Source organism: Marmota flaviventris, chromosome 14 (assembly GCF_047511675.1).
Source record: "Marmota flaviventris isolate mMarFla1 chromosome 14, mMarFla1.hap1, whole genome shotgun sequence".
In the NCBI taxonomy this organism is placed as follows: Eukaryota; Metazoa; Chordata; class Mammalia; order Rodentia; family Sciuridae; genus Marmota; species Marmota flaviventris.
Window position 1 is genome coordinate 83,896,771 of NC_092511.1, and position 26,827 is coordinate 83,923,597.

The window sequence follows — 26,827 nt, forward strand, 5'->3', positions numbered from 1 at the left end:
GTGGAGCACGATGTAGGGGTTATGGAAACTGGTGAGGAAGAGAAACTGAGAGATAACTGAGGTGTGTCCTGCTGCTGCAGGTTTTTCCAGAAAATCCTGGTGGGGGTGGAAAGGGACATTGAAGGAAGGTGAAACCTGTGGGAAGGAGCAGATTAAGGATAAGAGCAGCGCATGTGGGAAGATTGTTAATTTGTCCTCTGTATCCTCAGGCCAGGATATTCTAAGAATATTTTGATTTCAGATAAATGTCTAAAATGAAAACCCGGTTTACGCAAAAAATTTTGAGTTTTAGTGAATGTTTTCAATAAGGGGCATTTGAGATAAGGGCAAGGAATTAATCAAGATATCAAGGCGATGAAGAGCAAGGTGTGTTTGGGAAATTTCAGTAAACACTTTTAAGTGAAGACACAAATTCCAGCCAACCTTACATTTTGAGTAAGGAATTAGAACTTTATCTGTTAGATAATAGGAGTAGTAAAATAAAGAATTAGAACTTTATCTGTTAGATAATAGGAGTAGTAAAATAAAATACTCCAATTACTCCTCCCCTCCCCCTCCCCCTCCCCCTCCTCGCACTTGACCACTGAGCTACATTCCCAGCCCAGGTTTGGGATACCGTGCCTGGTTCATGGCAATATACTCTGACCCTAGAGATTCAGGCAATGGGACATGAAGTTCAAGAAAGAGTTCTAGCTCTCAAAAGTGTGATCGTTATAGGTGGACCCAGAGGACGGAGGGAGGGAGGGATAAAGCTGGGCTTCCTAAGATGAAAGCCTGGAAAGTCTGCGAACTTCGGAAACTGCACTCCTCCTGCCAATCAGAGTCTGGATCCCACGGGGTTATAGTGCACCGGCAAAGAGAGAATAGCAGCCATCTCCCTCGCCCTCCAACCCTGTCTGGAGGCACATACTTCCATTGGGGTCAGTAGGCTGAAGCAAAACCAGCCATAAAAACCATCTCACTGAGTGAGGAGGCAGCTCAGGCTCCCGGCGACACACGCAGGACAGGATCTCTGGATGCCTGCAGCGGTGCATGGGTGCACAGACCCAGCAGAGGCCGCCGCCCAGCTCCGCGCTCAACTGTGAAAGGGGCGGTCGGGCGCGAGTTGGGCGGGCCCACCTTCGCGCTACTGCGCAGGCTCCAGGGCCGCGGACGCCCCGCCTCCCGCGACGCCCCGCCCCGGCGCGAGGCAGGACGGGAAGGCCAAGATGGACGCGTCCATTTGAACGTCTCGCATGCCTGCCTGTCGTTAACAGTCTAGTACTGCTGTTGCCCGTTCTCCCTCCGGAATAGGGGAGGGAGAGGGGATGAGAAGCTGCGGCGGCCGAGGAGTCACCCCGACCGCTCTGCCGCTGCCCTCGGGCTTCCTCGGTCCTCGCGCCTCCGGGGAGGGGCCGGGGCTCGCCGCGCCTGACGCGTCCCGAGTCCTACAGGTGCGGGCCGCGCCGCCGCTAGCGGGTGGGTCGCGCGCCTTGACGTTCGCCTCCGCCCCGAGGGGCTCGCGCGGGGACAGCAGGGGTGGGACCCGGGGCGGGCCAAGGGGCTTCCCGCCCCAGGGCCGCGCTCTCCGGGGCGCGCCTGGCTTCGCCGAGCCGGGTGCGGCGTCCCGGGTGCGGCCCGGGCCTTTGGACCGGGGCTTGGAGCGGGTGTGCGGAGGCTGAGGCGCGTAGCCTGCGGCTTCCACCACCCGGGAAAGGCCGGGCGCTCTGCCCTCTATGGAGACGCGGCTCCAGGTCCCGGCTCTGGATGGGGGTGTCCTTTTTTGGCGCGGTAGTTTTTGCTCTAGTCATCAGTGCTGACGTTTTGATTGACACCACATCAACTTACTCCTCTTACTGTAGCTGTTTATGTTGCCTAAATTGTTGACACATTTGTAAAGTAAGCTTGGGTTACTGTAAAAATATTAAATACGTTGCCCTAATCAGAACAAAAAGATACCATGCTGTAAAAAATAAGGCTAATACAATACAAATAAAAATTCTGCAGTTTTCTCTCCGGTTCTAAGAGAATACATTAAAAAACTGCACGACTAAAGTTGGATAAAGTCCCGAGTTCTTTAATGTTAGTTCTTTTGTTGAGAAGATAGGAAGGCCAGCTGAAGTTTGAAATTCTCGTAAGTTTTATAAGATGGTTTTTAGGTTCTGTCCCACATCTAGTGTTCTCAATACTGATTTTCTAGCACGCGGAGCAAAGAACTTGTGCCATATTTCATGCCATAATTATCTCAGGCATAACATTTATAGTGAAATAACTTTGTGGCTCTAGGGGAGCTGTATAGAAATTACAGAGGCTTTGAGGTGTTTGTGCAGCAATTCAAAGTGACGCCAAACAGACCTCAGGTGAGAATCTTAAGTCAAATTCGGTTAAACTTTGTTTTTCTTGAGTGCTGTTAAAGTCATGCTAAGGGCTCTTTGTAGTGCTGACATCAAGTATTTCGAGTTCTGCATTTGAGGTTTGCACAGCTTAAATGTTATGCCATGAAACCCATTTCTGTTGTGGATGTTGTCTCAGGGACAGAACTGGCACCTGTACTATAAAATATATTATACAGTGTTAATATTTTATCCACTGTCACTCCACGTGGAAGTGTTTGGGAAGTAAGAGTGGTATGTTTTCACCACAACTCCTCCATGTCTTTGTAGAAATAAACTGGTTTGATTCTAAAAGCTGACCAGATGTGTTTGAATCTATACAGAAATAATGTTGATATCTGGAACCCATGTCGAACTTCTATGAAGAAAGGGCAACGATGATTGCAGCCGGAGATTTGCAAGAATTTGTTCCTTTTGGTCGAGACCACTGCAAGCACCACCCTAATGCTTTGAACCTTCAGCTTCGCCAGCTGCAGCCGGCCTCTGAGCTATGGTCTTCTGATGGTGCTGCTGGCTTGGTGGGATCTCTTCAGGAGGTTACAATCCACGAGAAACACAAGGTGCCATGAAGATTCTGATTGTATTTTTGAAATGTTGAGTACTATAATCTTGAAATTTAAGGCTGTCTCGATGCAGCTGAGAAAAGAGTAAGGTGCTACTTCCAGGGTAAATGCTAAGGTGTTGTAATTTCAGTCAATGCTAAAATAACAATGTACTAAATGATAGTGTCTTAACTGCTAGTTTTAGCTTGTGATTTTATACTGAGAATCATTATTGTGATTATGGTTCTTTTTAAGCATTTCTGTTAATATGTGGGAACTAGATTTTGTGTTATTTGATGATTAAATGATAGACATTAGAAATGGTCCCTGCAGTTAATCACTTACATGTTTCTTTTTTTTTTTTTTAAATATTTGTTTTAGTTGTAGTTGGATACAAAGCTTTATTTATTTATTCATCTATGTATCTATTTATTTATTTAATGTGGCGCTGAGGATCGAACTCAGTGCCTCACACATGCTAGGTGAATGCTCTACTGCTGAGCCACAACCCCAGCCCTCACTTATATGTTTATGAGGAGAGGGAACTGTTATTTAAGAAGATATTTATAATCCCAGCTACTCAAGAGGCTGAGGCAGGAGGATTTTCAGTTCTAGAGGAGCTTGGGCAACTTAGCAAGATCCTGTCTCACTCATAAAAAAGCAGAAAATAGAGGCGATTCCCCCAGACCCGCTCTGTTGGCCTGGAGGGTCTAGCCAGGGAGCAGATCTCAATAAAGTCTTGTTCAGCAGCTTTAAAAACAAAAACAAAAAAACCCCCAAACAGATAGTACAGTAGTACTTTAAAAAAGTTTTTTTTATGCAGTACTGAGGTTTGAACCCCAAGGGTGCTTTACAATTGAGCTACATTCCCAGCCCTTCTTGTATTTTATTTTGAAATAGGGTCTTGTTAAATTGCTGAGGCTGACCTAGAACCTGTGTTGCTTCTGCTTCAGTGTCCTGAGTCACTGGGATTACAGGCACCCTTTCTTTCTTCCACTTATTTATGGCTGGGACAAGGGAGGGAAGGTGAATGTTTGCAGCCGTGGAGCAGGAAGTCTGCACTGTGTGTGAACTCCCCATGATGCTCTATGCACCTCACTTCCCCTCTCCACACCCTGTGTACACCTAATCTGTCTATTTAGTCTCCCAAGGATATGATTTTCTTTTTTGATATCTAGGGAAGCTTTAGTTTTTGCTTGTTTACTTTTTGGGAGAGTAATACAGGGGTATAATGTAAAACATATAATATAGAGAATTCTTGAGTGAATTTTTGTTTCTGAAAATCCTGTAAGATATATTACACCCTGTGTACTCTATCCTCTGTTCACTAGTGCACCAAACCTCTGAGAAGTTGGGCTGTATTGAGTTTAACTCCTCAGACAAATAAATCTTGTTCCAGGCTATTGAAAAAGCAAAAAGAGTGCTTGAACATGTCTTATATGTGTTGATTTTAAAGGAAAGCTGGCAGTTAAGGAAAGGTGTCAGTGAAATTGGAGATGAAGCGGACTATGATGAGGAACTCTATGTGGCGGGAAATATGGTGATTTGGAGCAAAGGAAGTAAAAGCCAGGCATTGGCTGTTTATAAAGCATTTACTGTTGACAGTCCTGTTCAGCAGGTGAGTTGATTTGAATTCTAACATTTGATTGAATATTTAATACATGTGTTTTTTCAAAAAAGCTTTTGTTTCAAAATTTAACAGAAATGATAACAGTATGAAGTTCCCAGCAGCTGTGGGTACATTTTAACATGTAGTAAACATAATAGCAGGAAAAGAAAAATTTCATTTTATGTATCCTCACCTTTTTGTACTCTATCCTTTGCCAGTGATAATGGCTTAGTATTATTCTTCAGTACTTCAATTTGTTATTGTCCACAAAAATCTGTTAAGGATATGAAAATATTTTCAAATGCATTATTATAATTAATTGTAACATAAGGAATAAATAAAAATTGTGGCATTTATAGTAAAAGAAAAAGAAAACAACTAATTTACTACCGCTGCAGTTGGCTTTTACACTTAACTCTTTTCTAAAAAAAATGGTGAATAAAGGGAAGGAATTAAGCAATTGCTGTGTTTTTTCAGGAAGACATGAAGTCCATCTCTAGTTGATGGAGAATTCCAGCTAGTACATGTAGAAGAAGTGATAGAATTAAAATATCACCATTTCATAACCTCCAGTGTAATAATTGGTTTAGCTAAGATTGTAGATGGTTGCTAACACTGTTGCATGAAAGGGTCATACATGACAGTAAGGTTGTCACCCTGTGGATTCCTTGCTAAATGGAAGGGAAGAAATGTACTTCTATTTTGGAGTTGTCTATTGATCTTCACCTCAACCACCTGATGGACTGGAGCATGGCTAACAACAGGAAGAGGGACATTGTGTGCCCTAGAGTAAGGTACGTGGTGTCATTCTCCAGGTGTTCTTCCCAAGAGTATTTAACTGAATATTTAGACCTAATTTCTAGTTTATAGACAGGTGAGGACTAGAGGATCACATTGTAAAGTAGTATGAGACGAGTGTGTTGATGGTACAGATGAGGTAAGAATGTCTGAAGGTTGGTAATTTTTGAAGCTGGCTGAGGGGGATTCATTATCTTACTGTGTTTACTTGGTATATATTTGAAATTTTTCATACTAAAAAATTTAAAGAGAAAAACACCATGAAGAAACTAGCAGACAAAACCAGAATATAGGAGTACCTGCATTCTGATCTTTTTAAGAAAGTCATTCAGTGAGAAAGAAAAATGGTGAGGACTGTTCTAAATGAAGAGACTCAAGGAACATCACTAAATGCAGTGTTTTTGAATCCTGCTAAATGAGCTCTGGTTGACTCCTAGATTTTTGAAGGGAGTGGGGAAATGGGAAAACTGAGAAGGGGCAGGATGTTAGGTGATATTAGAGAATTTTTTCCTCCCTTAGGAGGGATGATAGTTTTGTGGTTTTATAGGAGAACATCTTTATTTTTAGGAAGTCACAAGTAGTATTTAGAGTCGAAGTATCATGATGTGTTGTGCAGTTTAAGTAGTCACCGACCTCCCTCTCAATCCCACAAGTACACAAATGTACATACATAGACAAATAGGGGAAAATGTTATGGTTGTTGGGTTAGGTGAAACAGATATTGACTGTATTATTTTAACTTTTCTTATTGAAAAGTTTTAGAATAAAAAATTAGGAGAAAAACTTAATCCATGTATAATAGCTGAATTAGAGGTTGGGCCATTGCCGGGAGGCTTTGGCTGATATGAAGTTCCTCATTTATAAATACTGAAATCTTTGTGCTTTGACACTGCTATACCCTCCTCCTTCTATTAATAAATAGAGCATTGCACTGACAGACTAAATTATTATTTAGTACAGACTAAATTATTCCATAATTTGAGGGCAGATGTGAAAGCATCTATCCAGGAATGTTAAGTCACTGATCTTTTTTAAAGGTAAATTTTCTCCCATGTAACCCACAGAGTATAAATGTGAAAAGTGAATTTCAAATAGTTTTTTTTAGCTTCTATGTTCCCATCTTAATTTCTCCAAGGAACAGTTGCTTGTTTGTTGGGTTCCATGGAGGTATAGTTATCTCCTTCATCTTAAGTCTCTTTTATACTGATATCACTTCTAAGTGTAATCATAAGATTTGGAATTTCAGTCCTTTTGTTCTGGAAAATGAATTGTTAGTCTTCTTGCTAGTGCGGAGAAAGATAATTTTTTATTTGGTTAAGGAATATTAGCAGGTATGTGTGACTCAGATTCTGTTCTTTTTTTTTTTTTGGTGGTGCTGGGAATTGAACACAGACCTTGTGCAAGGGAGGCAGACACTCTACTAACTCAGCTGTATCCCCAGCCCTGTTCATTCTTTATTGGTCCTACTGGTGTTTAGTGTTATAAACATGGTGCTGGGTGCTGGGGCTACAACGATGAATACAGTTTCTGCTTTTGAAAGGCTTGTAGCCTAGAAGGTGGGCTGATCAGCAAATAACTGAAGTGCTATAGCTGTGGCTGTATAGTAACCTATATCCACAGTGTGGTGAGAACCCAAAGCGCTGAGATCTGAAGGAGGGATTTTCAAAGAAGATGACATTTGAGTTGGAAATTGGTGAAAGAAGGGGATTCTAGGCAAAAAGAAATCTCAGCAAAAAGAATTGTAGAAAACATAACTTAGGCTAACTTCAAAAGTACACATGAGGGTATAGAGAGAGGCAGGTGGGTACTGGGTAGATTTAGGCTCGTATTAAATAAAAAAATTGGGATTTTAAGCTGTATGCAGAAGGGAGCCCACCAGAGATTTTTAAATGGATTTTTTAAACCAACAAGGATTTTTAGATTAGTTTTGTAGACTTAAGAAGAGATGAGGGTGCTGGGGTTGTGGCTCAGTGGTAGAGTGCTCGCCTAGCATGCACGAGGTATTGGGTTCGATTCTCAGCACCAAATAAATGTAAAATAAAGATATTGTGTCCACCTAAAACTTAAAAATAAATAAATATTTTAAAAAAAGAAGAGATGAGTTTGGTGGCAATATACAGGATTGACTAGAGAGTAGTGAGGCTGGTTAGGGTCATTATTTTGTGGTAGTTCTGTTGAAAGAGATTGGTGCCTTGAGGAAAGAGAAGATAGGTGACAAAGCTGAGGGAGTTAGAAAAAGGGCTGGTGAGCTCTTAGAGATCAAGGATAAAAGAGATGTAACTATAGTTACTTTTAGAGACCAAGGAGCTAGGATTGAATGGAAGTTGAAGCTATAATAGGGGCAGTATTGATTTTGGACATTTGAGATTGAAGTGTAGTTCCAATGTGTATTTTATTTGTGAATTTTCATTTAATAAAAATGCTATTAAAAACTCCTACCATTTTAAAAAATGGGCAAAAGGACTTAAATAGACATTACCCTAAAGATGTACAAATGGCTAGTAAGCACATCAGAATATTTTAAGTATCACTGGTCACTAGGCAAAAAACAAACTACAAGTGTACTTTACATACATTAGGTTGGGTGTGAGCAAAAATAATAAAAAAAAGTATTATTGAGACTGAACAGAAATTGGAATCCTTGTGTATTACTGTTAGGAATGTAAAAAAGCTGCTGTGGAAAATGGCTTGTGGTCTTTTTTTAAAAAGTTACATGCAGGATCACCATATAATTCAGCAGTTCCACTTCTAGGTGTCTACATGAAGAAAATAGGGATTGCAGCAGAGGCTTGCATCATTCACAGTGGCCAAAAGGCGAGCTTAACCCATGCAACCCCTGGATAGATGAATGGGTAAACAGAATGTGGCATATGCAACTGGGGAAATAGTACTCAAGTTTACAATGGTAAGAGATACTGATACATGCCACCACCCAGATGAAGCTTGAAAACATTACACTCAATGAAATATACCAGACGCAAAGGGAAAATATTGGAAGGTTCCCTTGTATGAGGTGTCAGTCATAGGCAGATCCATAGGCAGGGTGGAGCAGAGGCTGGGCGAGGGTGAGAAGGAGAGTATTTTGTTTAACAAGCAGTTTCTGATGTGGGGGAACAAAATTTATGGACGTGTGGTGGCGAGGTTGCATCAGTTGTGGCTGTATTTAATGCCACCGAATTGTGTGGCTAAAATGGCAGATTTTATATTGTGTACATTTTAGCAAAGTTAAAAAACACAGACATGCCATTAAATAATTTCAGGGGTTGTTGAGCATGCCAGTTAAAGTTTAATGGTTTTTCTTAGTTGATATTTTATACAGTGGTCCTTTAAGAAAGGAAGATGTGCTGGGTGTGGTGGTGCACACCTTAATCTCAGCTAGTCAAGTGGCTGAGGCAGCAGGATCACAAAGTTTGAGGCCAGCCTGGACGACATAGTGAGATCCTGACTCAGAATAAACAAATTTAAAAGATCTGACTCTTGTAGAGACCCCTGGATATAATCCCCAGTTACCCCCCCCACACCAAAAAAGTCTTTTTTTTTTTTCTAAATATTTTTTTCTAATGTGAGTCTAGAATCAGTTGGTAAATACCTTCAGCTTTGTATAGGATACAGGCTGTAATACAGCCTGAGCCGGGATTTGAATTTTTGCTGCAAGGCTTCTGTCTAGATTTTTTGATTTTTGTCTTCTTTTTCCATAAAATTTAATTATAAACATGTTTTATCTTTCCTTATAATACTTATCATTAGTCTAATTTTGTGTTTTCTTATGGTATATGTTTTGAGGTGAGGAGAGAGAAAGGTATTTGGTAGGCATTTTCATTATTATTTAGATGCCATTAGTTAATAATTTAGATACACTTTTCTTAGGTAAGCATTTTGTTTTGATTTTAGGCATTGTGGTGTGACTTCATTATATCACAGGATAAGTCTGAAAAGACCTACAGTAAGTTTCTTTTTGAAATTTTATTTCTTATGATGATTCCAAATGTTTATCTCATTTTTTTTTCATTCAAAATGCATAGTCACTGATGGTAATAGTTTAAGCTAAGCACTTTCATATTGTGCATAAGAATGTTTGTATCATCAGGTTGAACTCTTCAGCAGAACCCCCTCCAAAATGTTGTATGCTTTCTTTTCAGGTAGACATGAAGTAGAGAAATGCATTTGTATATTGCAGAGCTCATGTATTAACATGCATAGCATAGAAGGGAAGGATTATATAGCTTCCTTACCATTTCAGGTAAACTTGAATGTTTTAGTTTTGTGTGTATTTTGTTGGAGAGCAGTCTTAAATTAATTGGTTTCAGAGATCTTTTATGTCTTATAATCAAGAATGCTATTTTTAGTCAAAAAATTTTAAGTTTTAGTAGCTTTAATGGCTTACCATTTTTCTGTTCTTTGCATAAGAAATAAGTTAATGAAGTGAATTATGAAGTTTTTTTGGGAGAAGTTTTTGTCAGTTTAAATAATATTAAAAATACCATTTTGAGCCAGGCATGTTGGTGCATGCCTATAATTGCAGCACTTGGGAGGCTGAGGCAGGAGGATCTCAAATCTGAGTCCAGCCTCAGCAACTTATCGAGCACTAAGCAACTTAGTGAGATCCTGCCTTAAAACAAAAAATAAAATGGAGCTGGGGATGTGGCTCAATGGTTAAGTACCCCTGGGTTCAATCCCTGATACCAGAATGAAAGTTATCATTTTGCTTCTGTTAAATAAGGCAAGTGACAGACTGGTTTTTTTTCAAAGCTGCTTATATTTTTAATGCCTAGTGCTATGGTTAAAATTTTATCACATTGTCATTTTGATACTAGCCACTGGCAGGAATTTCACATTGAATTATTCCTTAGATTTGTTTTTATCCAAGAGTTGCTTGTTAGAATTACATTTTTTAAATTTTTATTTATTTATTTATTTTTGAGAGAGAGAGAGAGAGAGAGAGAGAGAGAGAGAGAATTTTTTAATATTTATTTTTTAGTTTTCGGTGGACACAACATCTTTGTTTGTATGTGGTGCTGAGGATTGAACCTGGGCCGCACGCATGCCAGGCGAGTGCACTACTGCTTGAGCCACATCCCCAGCCCAAGAATTACATTTTTCAAAAAATTATAGCTAGTGATCATATTATTTTGTAAAGTTCTTATTGAAAGAAAATCCAATGTTCTGTCATGTTTCCTAAAAACATTTTTTAAAGAAAGGGTAGGTTCTCTTACTTGTGCCTTTTCCCACCATTTGCCTGACAGGTTGCAAATGTTTGGCCCACAAAATATGGATTGTTGTTCGAACGAAGCAGCTCGTCACATGAGGTCCCTCCAGGTCCACCCAGGTATTCATTTGACTGAGTTCACACTTGGTTTTGAGGTAAAATTGCTAACCCCAAAGTTCTCTGAAGTCAGTATTGTACATTTAGCAGCTCTACTTACTTGGCACTTAATTATCTACAGCTCCACCCACCCCTGAAGTAAATTTGAATGAGCAGATATATTAATAATGAGACTCAGTTCTTAGCTCTGCAGTTTTTTCCTTGTGTTACTGTGGGCAGATGATTAGAGCTTTCTAATCTTTAGTTTCCATGTCTACTACAGGAATACTGTCATTTACCTCTTGGATTTATGCACACTGACACAGGACCTAGTAATGTGCCCAGTATTAGGTATTAGGTGCCCAGTAAATGGTAGATGGTTATTCATGGTCTGCTGACTTTGTCTTTCTCTAAATGTTGTTCACTGAAGGGCAAGAACATATAGCACCTGCTATAGTGAGGGGCAAAAAGCAGACACTTGCTGAGTTTTATGAAAATTGCTTAGAGATTTTAATTTCTTTCTGTTCTAATAGAAGAAAATCTTTTCCCCCTTTATTTTAAAGTCATATTTAACAAATGTGAACTTCTGTTTACTTGATGTAGTTTTACTGCTTCTTTTTTTCCCCCTAAGTACACCCATTTGTAAACAGGTGTATAGGGCTGAGTTTCTTTCTTGGCTGCTACAGTCACACAGCCACCAAGAAAGCTCAATGAAAAGATGGCTTTAATTCTTTCACTCTCTGGGAAAGACCATCTGTAGTGACTGCTGTTGCTAGACGTTCCCTGGGTTATAGTGATTTTCCCTCTCTGTATGTGTAGAACTACTATTAGAAGAGAGATCTCTAGAAATGAAATAGAAAACATGGAAAAATAGTAAAGTTTGGGTTGCCTTTTGAGACGGTAGATTTCTAGTTGCTTATGTAATCTGGAGAAGATATTCCTTTGCAAGGAAATTGCAAAATTTTTGCACAAACATACTCTTTTTGTGTTGGTGATTGATTGTGTATTTGTTTATTGCTAGAGAACCATTACCTACTATGTTCAGCATGCTGCACCCCCTAGATGAAATAACTCCACTTGTTTGTAAATCTGGAAGTAAGTGTTTTTTTATATTTTTTTTTTACATAAAGACTCTCTTTTGACTTTAGGTGAGGGAGGGAAATAAGCATGATACAAGAGTAACTTTTTCATTATAAAGGTATTTCATATTAACACAAACTTGAAGACCATGATACCAATTGTTTAGTAGCTATTTTAGTAAATATAAGGCATGTAAATCAAAGAACAGTACTGTTGTATTTATTAACCTATCTGGAGTTGACTCTGTTCCTTAATAATTAGTAAGTTAACAAATGATCCTTGCATGAACTGAAAATGTAGGGCCTTATGCCAGTACTGTGAATTTTAGGATTTCACTTTTCCTATTCATAACAATAGTTTAGTGGGATTTAGAACTTTTTCTACAGATATTTCTAGATGCTATTCCATAAGTTTTAAATTTGACCAAACATAATAGGTAATCATAAATAATGAAGACTGAAAAAATATGTTCTTTGACATTTTTAGTTTTAGGGCTTTATTCCAAGTATATATTCTGAAATATCACTGAGGCTTTTATATTCTGTTTTACAGGTTGGCAAACTAGAGTGTATTGGCTAAATCTGATCTGCAGATTGTTTTCATATTGCTTATAATATAAGAACAGTTCTTACTTTTAAAAAATTTTTCTGGTCCTGGGGATTGAACCCAGGGGCACTTTACCACTGAACTACATTCATTCCCATCCTGTTTTATTTTTTATTTTGAGACAGCATCTTGCTGAGTTACTTAGGGCTTTGCTGAGTTTCTGAAACTGATTTTGAATTTGTGATCCTCCTGCCTTAGCCTCCCCAGTTGCTGGGATTACAGGAGTGCAACACCTTGCTGGGCTAAGTTTTTACCTTTTTGAAGACAACTGTAAGAAAGATTTTGCAGTGCAGTCAGTATGTGGGCCCAAAAGCCTAAACATTTTACTCTTTGGCCTTTTATAGAAAAAGTTTGTTGATTTTTTTATATTATACTCATAACAGTTGCAGAGAACCTAAGTAAACATGTTAGAATCTCTGACTGGATGATACATAGTCATTACTGATCCTGGTTTTGAATAATATTTAATGACCTTAGGAATTGCATGTGGGATATCATGAGTAGTAGGATTCAAAACTGTGAGTACAGTATGATTCTGATTTTATAAAAGCCTTGTGAGGTAGGTTAGCATAGTGGTGTGCATCTGTACTCCCAGCTACTTGGGAGTCTGAGGCAAGATGATCATTTGAGCCCAGGAGCTTGGGGCCAGCTTGGCCAGTGTAGCAAGACCCCATCTCTTAAAACAACAACAACAACAACAAAATCAAGAAGAAAAACTCCCTAACATATTAATAGGATAGTGGTATTATTATGAATGACTTTTTATCATTTCTTTATAAAATAATTCATTTTTATAAAATACTTAAATTTTATTTTTTAATATATTAACTGAGAAGAAAGCATTTCAGTGTAAGCTGTTAAATAAGGATGTGGAAACCAATCCATGGTATTAGAGACGTAAAAGCTGAACTTAGTAAGAAAACACTTATTTTTCGTGTATAACCTGTAAGGCAGCAACAGTAGTATACTGTTCAGCACTGATTGTTAGTTATTATAGAGGACAGGTATATACAGAAGAAAGTGTATATATATGTATGTACAGTAAGAAGTGACACTGTGCAAATAGTTAATTGCAATTTAGAAATAAGTTTGTTGTTGAAGGAGTCTGGGACTCTTTATATCTAGCCAATGAATTGATGGTGAGTCAGAAATCCTCAACATTTAGTTGTATGTATATAAGGGTGAAATTTGTAGCACTTCATCTTTGATGTATTTTTAAGGAAGTTGATACCCATAGTAAGCTTATTAAAATTTCAGGGCTAATTACATAGTTTTTAATGGGTTTTGTGCTTTAATTGGCTTGGTTTCTCCTTCTACCTTTAGGAATTTTAAGAACTCAGTTCACAACTATCAGTTTTATCAAGCTCATTGTTCTACACTTGATTGCTTCTATTTTATTTTCATTTAATTTTACATTTTATTTTGTTTTAATTGTACCAGTCCTTTATTTGTTATTTTGAGATAGGGTCTTGCAAAGTTTCTAGGCTGACCTCAAGCTTATGATCTGGTAGCCTCAGCTTACCCAGTCGATAGCTGGGATTAATGGTGTGCACCCCTGTGCCCAACTTAACTTTCATTTCTATTTTATATTTAAGGTCTTTTTGGTTCATCACGGGTGCAATATGTTGTAGATCAGGCAATGAAAATTGTGTTCCTCAACATCGACCCCTCCATTGTCATGACCTATGATGCTGTTCACAATGTGCATTCTGTGTGGACTCTGCGGAGGGTCAAGCCAGAGGTAATGTCACCCTCATTAATAGGGAAGACAGATGACACTGAACGCCTTCACATGTTTGTGGCTGACACATTTGTGTAATAGATTGAGCTTTTTAGGAAAAACAGAGTTGGCCTGGGGCTATAGCTCAGTTGGTAGAGTGCTTGCCTCACACGAACAAGGCCCTAGATTCAATCCCCAGCACCACCCCCCAAAAAAAGAAGTTATGTCTTTAGTTAAACTTACATGTATCCTGCATTCTCATAAGGAAGCTTCCTTTTTATTCTAATTATTGTCTCTTTTTTGCCCCTTTGTTTTGACTTAGGAAGAGAATGTTGTTTTAAAGTTCTCTGATCAGGGAGGAACCCCACAGAACGTGGCCAGTAGCAGCTCCCTCACAGCTCATCTCAGAAGCCTCTCCAAAGGCGATTCCCCTGTGGCTTCACCTTTCCAGAATTACTCCTCCATTCACAGCCAGAGCCGCTCGGCCTCATCGCCCAGTCTGCACTCCCGTTCACCTTCCATTTCCAATATGGCAGCCCTAAGGTGTGTCTGCTTGCTGAACTGAAGGTCCCACAAAACAGATACCTCCTTTTCTAGTTTTGGAAGATTTTGAATTTCTCTTGACAAGTCTTGGATATTCTTAGGGGAAAATATCCACAATTCCTATTGTGCCACCTTTACTTAGTCCCCTAAGTCTACTATGTCACTTTTCTTTGATGAGTCTTGGTTAGAAGCTGTTTATGCCATCATAAGATTATTTTGTTTCTACCACTATGTGGCAGCAGTTTAATGAATGTTAATTCTAAAAATATGATGGTAGGTTTCTTTGGCTTTAATTTATATTAGTTCTTTTTTCTTTTGATTTTCATGTCTATCTCTCCATCTGGTGATATATATGTGTGTATGTATATGTTTTTGCTCACACATATACATATACACATATCTATCTATTTTTGCTGATATACATATCAGCAGTGAAGATTCTGGAACATAGTTTTGTTAGTATGCATATATGTATATCTGTCTATAGAGAACATAATTTAGACCTTTTTAAAAATATAAACGATTCATTTTCTGAGGGAGAAGTTGAATTTTTAGTTTTACAGGTATTTATTATTTTAACAGGAGTTCTAAATCTTTAGAATATGGAAGTGTTAGAAAACATTTTTCTTTTCTCATTGAGGTTATGCCATGAGTGACCATCTGTGGAGATTTGGGCAGTGTTATTAGATATGTACTACATGAGCCTGAATCACAATTGTGACGCTCTCTGTTCTCTGTTTATTTGCAGCCGTGCTCACTCTCCTGCCTTAGGAGTGCACTCTTTTTCAGGGGTGCAAAGGTTCAACCTTTCAAGCCATAATCAATCTCCAAAGAGACACAGTATTTCTCATTCTCCAAATAGTAATTCTAATGGCTCCTTTCTCGCACCAGAAACAGAGCCAATTGTTCCTGAACTCTGCATTGATCATTTGTGGACAGAACCAATTCCCAGTATAAGGTTTGGAATATTTAATTTTATATTCAAACAAAAGCATTGTTTTAAGTCTTGGAAAATTCTTGGCATCAGGTATGGGGATCTATCTTGGTGGTGGAGGGCTGGTCTAGTGTGTACAAGATCTTGCCTTCAATTCCCAGCACCTCCAAAAGAGGTGGGGTGGGAAATAGGCATTTTTCTTAAGGCTTCCTTTTTGTATGTAAAAGTTATTAACATGTAGATATTTATGTTACGGCTGCCTAAGTTTCAGTAATTTATATAATGTTATTGAAGTGATCATAAAAATATTATTTTGTCATTTGATATTTTTTAACAGTAAAAATGATTTGAGGTGTTTGACATTTTAGAGAGAAATAGCTAATTTCAATAGATTAGGAAATTGGGAATTTTGTAGTATTTTCCTCAGTTTTACCCTCACTTTCATTGAGTGTAAGCTCAGTTTTTGGGAAACACAGCTCAGACCTCTGTTCTGTGTGATCTTTCTCTCCTTTTATGTTCTCTTTAATTATTCTTTTATTGATTTGGCCATATGCCAATTGTGTGCTAATTAATAGGCCAATAAGTTACTATTCCTAAATAATACAAACAAAACAAACAAACAAACAAGGTTACTATCTCTGTCCTTGAAAGAGAGACAGAGAACTGAAGGGTGGTGGCACAGGAGGGACAGATACCCAGGCTGGTAGGGTTTTGGAAAGACGGATAGGCATTTCCTGGGCAGGTGAGCTCAGAACAGAAGTTGAGAAGTGAGCAAGGCATGTTCAGGGATTCACAGCTCCTCCCACCCTTATTTGTCCAGGGGAAGGGAAAGGGCTGGGAAAGAGGAGTTTGCGAGAAGGATTGCTTTCTCGGCTGTTCTTTTTGGTGAGAGCAGCAAGAAGCACTTTGTATGCTGTGACCCAGGGAGAGCATAGCAATAAACGGGGAAGCTGTGGCTCGGGAGTGGTGGCTGAGGCAGGAGAGGTGCATTGCACTGTAAGGAGTGTGTCGAGGTGGTTCCTGCGGGCCTGGTGTGGCAGTTGCAGGGCTTCTTCAGCTCCGCAGTGTGTTGAGTGATCGTGTGGTATGTGGCAGGTGGGCCTTTTCCTAAGCAGCGAGTCTTAAAGTCATTAGATTCTCACAGGGGCCTGTGACCTCCAAAAGTTAAAACCCAGAAGAGGGCTAAGGACTGAAGTCCTGGAAACTTGGGGTGAAAAGAGACAAAGCTACTATAGAGCGACACAGCAAGAGAGGTCAGATGGGAGCCGCAGCAGGGAACATCGTAGAACACACAGAAAGCCCACTTCAGGAGGAAGGGCATGCCAGAGTTAGGGTGCAGTGTGCCCTGAGAATGGAGCTTGAAGCTTGGAGTGCAGGTGCCTGGAGGGCAGTGAATTCATGGGTGACCTTGCCCAGATATTTTAGTCTTGGAGGGTGGTGGGGGAAGCAGGGTAGAAAAAGTAAATGGGGGCTGAGAAAGTGAACCCAGGCATGTGGACTACTCCAGGGAGTTTGTCTTTGGGGATGAGGCTACAGAATGAGCTAGTGGGAGTCTGAAGGGTTAAGGAGATTTTTGGCTTCTCTGAACTATGTTAAATAAAATTAATCTTTATGAAATTTTACCCCTAAATATCTTGGTGTTTATCCAAAAAATAACATTTTCTTACCTAACTATAATACAAAATTTACATTCAAATTAAAATTGAATTAAATTAACAAGTCCTTTTATTTCATCTGATATTTAGTTTATCACCCTTTTTTGTTCTTTTTTGTGTTTTGGGAATCAGACTCAGGGTTTGTATCCCCAGTCCTTAGTCCATCTTTTTTTTTTTTTGGTACCAGGGACTGAACCTAGGGGCACTTAACCACTGAGCAACATCCCCAGCCCTTATTTTTTATTTTTGAAACAGGGTCTCTCAAAGTTGCTTAGGGCCTTGCTAAGTTGCTGAGGCTGGCTTTGAATTGGTGATCCTCCTGCCTCAGTCTCCTGAGTTGTTGGGATAACAGATGTATGCCATCATGCCCAGCCATCCTTTGTTGGTTTTGTTCTGTTGGTAGTATTGGGGGATTAAATTCAGGGGTGCTCTTCCCCTGATTTATATCCTTAGCCTTTTAGTTTTATTTTTAAATTTGATACAGGGTCTAAATTTGGTAAGTTGCACAGACTAGCTTCAAACTTGCTATCCTCCTGCCTCAGCCTCTTGAGTAACTGGGATTTCAGGTGGCTCTTGGTCCATTTTCTTTATTGCATGACTTTTAATGTGAGAACCTAGGCCACTAGGACTATACTCAAAGCAGGGAAAACCTAGAAAATACAGAGGGAGGAAAGAGTTGATCGAGTGAGGGACCTGAAAGGGGCATAAGTGGAGAGATTAGATTTCTCCTTGGGAGAAGAAAATGTTGGTTGATCAGATATGTAGAGAGTGAAGTTTAATTCACATGAGTGTTTTTTGTCTTCAAGATTATTGCTTGATTCAAGTAGTTTGTAGATTTGTTTTTAGAATTTTTAGTTACTGAGGTAGATTTTTGTACCAGTGCTAACAGTCTGTTAATGTGTCTGTTGCAGAGAGAAAAATTCACAGGCTTCAAAGGTGTTCATTACATCTGACCTGTGTGGACAGAAGTTCTTGTGTTTTTTAGTGGAGTCGCAGCTGCAGCTACGGTAAGTGCATGTGTTTCCCATTTTCCTGTGTAAATACTTTTAGGCTCTTTTTCCCTTATTTCCTTTCTCTCTTTTTTTTTTTTTTCCTGTGGTTCTGGGGATTAAACTCAGGGCCTTGATTCTGCAAAGCAAGCACTTTATCTCTGAGCTGTATCCTCAGCCCCTTGTTTACCTTTTCTTTTTTTTTTTTTAATTTTTTATTGTGGGTTGTTCAAAACATTACAAATTTCTTGACATATCATATTCCACACTTTGATTCAAGTGGGTTATGAACTCCCACCTTCACCCCATACACAGATTGCAGAATCACATCAGTTACACATCCATTGATTTACAAATTGCCATACTAGTGTCTGTTGTGCTCCGCTGCCTTTCCCATCCTCCACCCTCCCCCCTTCTTTCTTTCTTTTTAAAAAATTTTTTAGTTGTAGATTGACACAGTATCTTTATTTATTTATTTTTATGTAGTGCTGAAGATCGAACCCAGGATCTCACACCTGTGAGGCAAGTGCCCTACCACTAAGCTACAGCCCCAGCTCTTACTTTTTTCTTAAGTATTATTTATATATCATAAAATTAACTTGTTTTAAGTATACAATTAAATGAATTTTAGTATATTTACAGTTATGCAATCATCACCACAATCCGTTTTTAAACATTCCTATCACCATAAAAAGATTCCCTTAAAATGAAATAAAAAATAGAGATTTTAAAAAACAAACAAACAAACAAAAAAACCAAGGGGCTGGGGTTGTAGCTCAGTGGTAGAGTGGTTACCTTGTATGTTGAGGCCCTGGGTTTCATCCTCAGCACTACATTAAAAAATAATAAAGATATTGTGTCCATCTACAAAAAAAAAATATTTAAACAAACAACAAAAAAACCCAAAGCACAATTCCCTTGTGCCTGTTTGTGGTCAGTCTTATTTCCATTCCAAATCTCATGCACTCACTCTGTGGGTTTTCTGCCTTTATAACATAGATCAGTCTTTTCTGGACATTTTATGTAAGTAGAATTACACAAGCACACGTGTTGTTTTGTGTTCAGTTTTTTCACTGCACACGTGTTGTTTTGTGTTCAGTTTTTTCACTTTGTACTTTGTCTTTTGAATCCTCCGTGTTGCAACTCTTACGACTACTTCATTCCTGTTCCCTTAGTAGACTCCTGTGCAGATGTATCATAGGGGGGTCATCTGTTCACCATGGATATGTGGTTTGTTTCCACTTTTTGGCCACTGTGAATTATGGCACTCTGAATCTTCTGTCTTTGTGAGGACATATGATTTCATTATTCTTGGGTAGCTACCTAGGAGGAGAATTATTGGGTTGAATGGTAAATTCTTGTTTGACTTTTTAAAAATTACCAAGTTATTTCAGAATAGGCTGCAGCATTTTACATTCCCACCAGCAGCACTTGAAGGTTCATTTCTCTTTTCCTGGAGCACACTGGAGATGGTCAGTGTCTTTGATTGCAGCCATTCTAGTGGATGTGACGTGGCTGAATTTGCATTTCCCTAATGCCTTCTGACGGTGTGTATCTTCTTGTGTGGTTATGAGCCACTCATTTATCTTCTTGAATGAAATATCTATTTAGATATTTCGCCCATTTATTTGTATTTTCATCTTGAAATAATTATCGGTCTCAGGAAATTCCAAAATAGTAGAGAGGTCCTATGTACCATACATTTTTCTCCCCCCAGAGGTAACGTGCTACCTGACTATAATACATGATCAAAACCAAGAAACTGGTGTCAGTACGATCCACACCCTTCTTTAGGACTTCATCAGTCGTACAAAGAACTCATTTGTGTATGTATGTGTTTATGATTCCATGCAGTTTTCTCAGGTGAGGGTTTGTGGTACTGTTCCCACAATCATAATAAAAAATGTCTTTATCACCCTATGAATCCCTTTATGCCGCCCTTAGTAGTTATGCCTGAGTCCCCAACCCTCATCTCATTCTCCAAGTTGCCACTAGTAACTGCAGACTTGTTCTCCATGGATAATTTTGCCGTTTGGGAATGTCAGGCAAATGGAATTATTATAGCGTGTAACTTTTAAAGACTATCTTTCCATTCATATGATAGTCTTAGAATTCATACAGGTTGTTACATGTATCCATTTCTTTCTTTTTTTCTTTTTAATATTTAGCTGTGTTAAGTTTCAAGAAAGTAATGATAAAGCTCAGCTCATCTTCGGCTCTGTCACCACCATACATGCAAAGGACGCAGCACCAGTGGAGGTAAATGGAGGCACATTTCTAGAGAAGTTGAAAATTATTTTGCTTCATCAGAATTTTCAGCTAAAAAATTGTTAATTTGCTCAGAGTAGAAAATAAATTTGTCTTTTTTAGAAGATAGACACTGTGCTGGTTCTGGAAGGCAATGGAAACCTGGTGCTGTACACGGGAGTGGTTCGGGTGAGTAACAGGCACACTGGATGCTTTTAGCAGGACTGTCTCCACTATTTAAAATTTGTTGTGCTCCTTCCTGCACAATTTGGCAGAGATTTTTGTTACATTGAAAGTCGAGGCTGGTCCTAATTTGGAGTGGTGGGGCTCACTGCTCTCAGATGCATTGGTATGTGAACCTGACACAAAAGTAGGATAGTGTCTATGAGTGGGGGTGAGGGGTTCACAATCCGAAAAGAACATGATAAAAATGTCAACGACATTGGCAAGCCCAGCCCCTTGGAGGCAGAGACGGGAGGGCTGAGTTGGAGGTCAGTCTAGGCAAGGGTGAGACCCCAAGTCAAGAAAAACAAAGACTTGTGGGTAGACAGTGGCAGGGCGTCCTTAAATGAGGATAGGCCGAGTATTAACGAAGAAAATGAAGTTAGTTAATTCTACTTTTGAAATTGGCATCTGTAATTTGGTTACCAGTGTTTTGTGACGTTTCATTATATTGATTCCTTGCAGTTTTCTCAGGTGAGGGTTTGTGGTGAGGCTGGTTACTGCACCCAGCTGATAAACAGTGCTTGTGGCATATGTTGGTTACATTTTTCTCTTTTAACATTTGCAAAATTTTTATATAGATGTACAGAATACACATAAGATTTATATATATAACAAAGAATTAATATGTAGATATGCAGAATAAGATACATTCTACAAATTTAAATGATGATCTTTAACATGTGTATAATGTTGAGGATAATAAAATAAGTGTTCACATACTGGGAGGTTAAGAAATGGAGCCCTGCCACTGTCTACCCACAATTCTTTTTTTTTTTTTTAATATTTATTTTATTTCTTAGTTTTAAGTGGACACAGTATCTTTATTTCACATATGGTTCTGAGGATCGAACTCAGTGCCTCATGCATGCCAGGTGAGCACTCTACCATTGAGCCACAACCCCAGCCCCTTGTTTTTCTTAAGTTGGGGTCTCACCCTTGCCTAGACTGGCCTCCAATTCAGCCCTCCCACTTCAGCCTCCGAGGGGCTGGGCTTGTCAATGTCCTTGACATTTTTATCATGTTCTTTTCTGATTGTGAAACCCCTCCCACCCCCCCACTCGTAGACACTTCTGTGACTTCTGTGGTAAATCACTCCCTTGTTTTTATTATTAGTTGTGTAATTATGTTTGTATCACGAAAGAGTCATTTGTTTAGGTTCCCTTGTTTTTGAATTTTTATATAAAGGAAGTCATACTGTTCGGACTTGTTTATTTTGTTCAACCTAGTTTAATAGGTTTATCTATGTTGTTCACTCATTCTTTGTTCTTTAGTATTACATCGTGTTATTATACCAAAATCTTCACTCTTTTATTAGTTATTGAAGTTGTTCCCCATTGCCTCTGCCATTTCCTTTGATAAATAGTGCTTTTTTTTTTTTTTTTTTTTTTTCTCTGTACAGGGGATTGAACCAAAAGGTACTTGACCACTGAGCCACTTCCCAGCCCTTTTTTATTTTTATTTTGAGGTAGGGTTTTGCTGGGTTGCTTAGGGCCTCACTAAGTTGCTGAGGCTGGCCAATGCACCCAGCTGATAAACAGTGCTTTAAAAAATTCTTATCTTCAGTTGGGTGTGGTGGTGCAGGCCTATAATTCCAGTGACTCGGGAGGCTGAAACAGGAGGCTCACAAGATTAAAGCCAGCCTCACCAAATGTAAGGCACTAAACAATTTAGACCCTGTCTCTAAATAAAATACAAAATAGGGCTGGGGATGTGGCTCAGTGGTGGAGTGCCCCTGAGTTTAATCCCCAGTACACCCCCCGCCCCCCCAAAAATCGTTATCTTCAAAGCCAGCCTCAGCAACTCAGCAAGGCCCTAAACAACTTAGCAAGTCCCTGTCTCAAAAATGAAAAATAAGGGCTGTGGATGTTGCTCAGTGGCTAAGTGTTCCTGGGTTCAATCCCTGGTACCAAAAAATAAATAAATAAAATGAAACTATACGTGTGTCTCCTGGTCTTTAGAGTATGTGGATATTTAACTTGGCCATGTGATGTCAAGTTGTTTTCCAAAGCATAGGTCGTACCGACTTTCAACCTCTCCCTCTCCCTCTTAGCTCCAGCAGCATATGAGTCCTCAGTGCTTCTTCACATTCTTGCTAATCTGTGGTACTACGATTAGTGTTTTTTTTTTTTTTTTCCGGTTATTCCAAATTAGTGCATTGTTAAAAACAACTGAAGATGGGTGTCTAGGTTGCCCACTAGGCCTTTGCTGATGCAACTGGGTACATTTTTTTCTTCGTGGTTGGTTATTGTGTGACAGTTTTCCATCTTGTTAAATTGTTCCCTGATACTTTTTTGATGAGTGAGAACAGGATTTCTTGCCCTCCCCCTTTTTTGGTCTGTTCTCATTAGTGCTTCTGGGTTGTCAGCTTGATGTGTGAGATGGACAGAAATACAGGGAACTCATCATCCTGTCATCCGTTGGGTCTTGAGGTCTTGAGCTCTTCTGCCTTCTCTCTGCCTTTCAGGATCTTACGTTTGTTTTATATACAACATTTAGGGTTTTCAGCTGTACTTAGCTGGAAGAAGAGTAAGATGTCTCTCTATTCCATCTTGTTGGGGCTGCTGGGATTTTGATAGGTATGGGTTGAATATAAATAAATTTGGGGCATAATTGACATCTTTATAATATTGTCTTTTGAATTCAGGCCTATGTATCTGTGAGCTACAGACCTAGTTCCCATATTGTCATGTTACTTTTTAAAATGTGTGTTCAGTTCTATACTTGTTCTCTTGTTCTGCTTCTCCAGTGAAGCAGCTGTCAGGCATTTTGTTGTTGTTCCACACAGGTCCCTGAGGTTCTAGTTTGGGGTCTCTTCCTCCTCGTGTGCTTCCTTGTTTGTGGGGAGAGGAGGGTAGCCCAGGTTCCTGCCCCACCACAGCTGCAGTGAAGGAGGGGAGATGTAGAGGTGCCCCTTCTGGAAGGAAGGTGAGAGCTCTGCCACAGTCCTTCTTGTCCCTGCAGAGCTGGGATGTAGGTCTGTCCTGGCCCTTAGCCTCTGTGCTGGGGGAGGGGTGCCTCCAAGTCCTGGCAGAGGGGATGAGAGGGCTCTGCCACAGTTGCCTAGGCCATGCTTCTTGGTGAAGTGTTGGGAGAGGCACACATCTTTTTGCGTGGTGTTCACCTAGAGTAGGGAAGTTGTGTTGTTTCTGTCCTGCTTGGTCATGCTCTTGCCAACACTTGACTAAAAGAAACAAGGTTTCCTGTGTGTGACCATGGGCATGTCTGGGCCACAGGCCCCTTGAGGTCCAAGGCCTGCTACATAAGGGTTAAACAGCAACAGTAACAAAGACAACAAGGACCTTCCGAGTCCATTTTCTTTTTCTGACATCTTTAGAGTCTTCATTTAATTGCTTTATGAGTTTTGAGCAGTGCTTATTTGTTATTTGGTAGTTAGTAGAAGGAATAATGAGTATAGTGCTTGCTCCATCATCTTGTGAACTGGGGGTTTCAGGAAAAAAACTTCTGTGTCTTGCTACTTCTCATTGTCAGTTTTGTTTTTTAAGGCTAAGGATATTTTATTCTGGCAGCTTTTGTTATTTTTTTAGCTTTTGAGTAATACATTAATATCTATATTGTTAAAATGTCATTTTACTCTGAGCATCTCCCTTTGGTCTCATCAGGTTTTCAGCCTGTATGGACCTGAATTTCTGTGGCATTTTTCCTGAGAGCCCTACAGGTAGCTGAAATGCTGGGAGGTTAGCGTGGATTGTCTACTCACTCTTTTAAGGCCAGTGAAGAATTTTGTGTATGTGATGTTTTCTGGGGAAGAAATATTATAGACTTGATGATGGAAAACAGAAATAGTGAGCTGGAGAGTCGTTAGAATTAGGCCAGATTTCAGTTTTTAAGGCACACACAGTTTCTTAGCTTCTGAGAGTAATTGTGTCACAGTTCTCTCTGCTTTGAGACTTGCTAACAAGATCACTGCATGTAACCTCTGAAAGCTTAGGGGCCTTACTGTCTTTACCACCTAAAAGGTAGGATCAGGTGTACTACTACTACATGGCGTTTTTTTGATGATCTTAACATTTTCCTCGTCCCCTTCACCCCCGCTTGCGTGGGCTCTCTCATCCAGCGAAGAGGTCCATGGAACAGGGTAGAGGAGAGTGTGGCTGTGGAGTCGCTAATCAAGACCTCTGGAGACCAAGCAGGATGCAGGTCTGATTTTACTGTGCAGTTACCATGTATATGTAATCAGGCAGCAGCTAAGTAGGTTACAGGCAGCCATTAACGCAATTTCTTGCCAGATGTCTTTGCAGCGACCAGTTGAGGAGGGGTCTATGGAGCAAGTACTGGGACTGCAACACATGGCCTCACACAGAGGGCTGTGCCTCCCGAGGAAGTGGTTTGCTGCTCACCCGCCTAGAACAGGGGAGTGGTTTATCACTCAGACACCCTTAACGTATGCCATGTATACAGTACCCTGCACTTGTCCCCACACCCCCTCCTTTTTTTGGGTACCAGTGATTGAACCCAGGGGTGCTTAACCACTGAGCCACATTCCTAGTCTTTTTATATTTTATTTAGAGAGAGGGTCTTGCTAAATTCTTGGGTCTGGCTTTGAACTTGCAATCCTCCTGCCTCTGTATCCTGAACCATTGGGATTGTGGGCATGTGCCAGTGTGCCACTATTCTTAATGAAATGGAGACAGATGAGAAATTAAATCAAAGTGCTTGCAGTTGCTGGGTGGAGTTTGAAAAATTGTCAAAATATTGTTTGTTTTTCAGTTGTGTTTGGTGGGCGTGAACTTTGACATATTAAAAGAAATTTGTGCTTAATTTGCTTTAACATTTTGTTTAAGAGTATAATGCATTCACTAAAGCCAGTACTTTCCCCATATCTCTGTTGCTCCAAGGTGGGAAAGGTTTTTATTCCTGGACTGCCAGCACCCTCCCTAACAATGTCCAACACCATGCCGCGGCCCAGCACACCCCTGGACAGTGCCAGTACTCCTAAGCCTCTGGGTAAACTGTTGGGATCCTTGGATGAGGTAAGAAGTGGATTAGGTGTTAGCAAAACTATTATCTATTTATTAACTATTATCTATTTTAGATAATACTTACAGAATATGTTTTTGAATATACATGATGAAATTGCCATACATTAACCTCTCCTGTGACCTGTGTGCTACTCTCTAGAACCCTTGAAGGTTCTAGAGAGATGAAAGTGATATATTCTTTTCCAGCTAGGGAACTCGAATGTACTTGGATAGAATAGGTGTGCTGTCTAAGAAATTATAATTTAGGGTAGACTGCTTTTATTACTATATTATTAGGGTAGACTGTTTTGACCTTTGAGGAACAAAACGTTCCCTAGACTCACTGAGGTAAAGATGGATCCAGTGGCATGATGTGGCAAAGCCAGAGTTTTGTCTCTGAGAGGCACGTTGTACTGGGAGGCTGAGTATGGAGTCTAAACAGAAAAGGCCTTGGGAAAGGAGGAGTCACAGACACAGGCCTGAAGGCAGCCAAGTGGAGAATAGTTGATAAAGCGTGTTGACATCTCCATCTCCCAACACGTTAGGGACTCCATGGATCTGTAGAATGGACACTTAAAATCTGTGTTGTCTGCGAGGTGAGGCAGGGCAGGAGGGACGGTGGTAATGGTAAACCCCTGCTCATTTCCTGTGTGTGAGGCACTGCCGTGTGTATCATAAGTATGAATGCATCGAAGTCCTGAGAATGGCTTTGTTGACTGAGAAGATGCTGGGTGATCCTTGTTTATAACTGGACACAACTGGATACATAGACGCCACTTGTCCAGTGCCATAAAGCTAATGAATAGTAGAGCTGGGGTTTATAGGCTTACTAACATGTGCTTAAAGGTAGAAAGGATAAAAGCTGGTTTTATTCTGAATGCAATTGCCGGAGCATTATAGGTTTTTGAGGAAGGGGTTGTGAGTGTAATGGTATGTTTTAGACAGTTTTCTCTTGGAATTGGAGGTAGGGAGACCACTTAGACTCTGAATGAGGTCTGCGTCCATGTGAGAGATGCAGAAAAGGTCTAGCTAGAGTGGTACGAGACGAGAGGGGGCCGGTGACATACGAGACCTGGGGAGGTGTAAGTAACAGCTTGTCACCTGATTGGTTTTATACTGCTGGACTTGGGAGAGGTGCTGTGGAACAAAGCTCAGACTTCCCCAAGCTACCTGGCAGGTGCCTGTCTTTGTTAGTTTAGGTAAAGAAGGGTATATTTGAGGAACAC

General features: G+C 39.9%; 1 protein-coding gene across 5 annotated transcripts in view; it reads left to right on the top strand.

Annotated features, from left to right (window-relative positions):
• Window positions 1-1,201: 1,201 nt before the first annotated feature.
• The window catches only part of Anapc1 (anaphase promoting complex subunit 1), a 77,750-nt gene continuing 52,124 nt past the window's right edge, over window positions 1,202-26,827 (top strand). Inside the window, exons 1-14 of one of the 5 annotated variants that reach the window (XM_071601819.1) lie at window positions 1,202-1,458; window positions 2,696-2,932; window positions 4,371-4,532; window positions 9,213-9,264; window positions 9,461-9,561; window positions 10,565-10,647; window positions 11,645-11,718; window positions 13,905-14,050; window positions 14,352-14,572; window positions 15,321-15,530; window positions 18,073-18,168; window positions 20,319-20,409; window positions 20,521-20,586; window positions 25,479-25,613. In XM_071601819.1, coding sequence (XP_071457920.1) covers window positions 2,720-2,932; window positions 4,371-4,532; window positions 9,213-9,264; window positions 9,461-9,561; window positions 10,565-10,647; window positions 11,645-11,718; window positions 13,905-14,050; window positions 14,352-14,572; window positions 15,321-15,530; window positions 18,073-18,168; window positions 20,319-20,409; window positions 20,521-20,586; window positions 25,479-25,613 — 1,650 coding nt within the window. In that variant the 5' untranslated portion in view covers window positions 1,202-1,458; window positions 2,696-2,719. Of the gene's footprint in view, window positions 1,459-2,695; window positions 2,933-4,370; window positions 4,533-5,214; window positions 5,318-9,212; window positions 9,265-9,460; window positions 9,562-10,564; window positions 10,648-11,644; window positions 11,719-13,904; window positions 14,051-14,351; window positions 14,573-15,320; window positions 15,531-18,072; window positions 18,169-20,318; window positions 20,410-20,520; window positions 20,587-25,478; window positions 25,614-26,827 lie in introns of those variants that run through there. The other 4 variants (XM_027952062.3, XM_071601820.1, XM_071601821.1 and 1 more) reach the window with 4 other exon arrangements.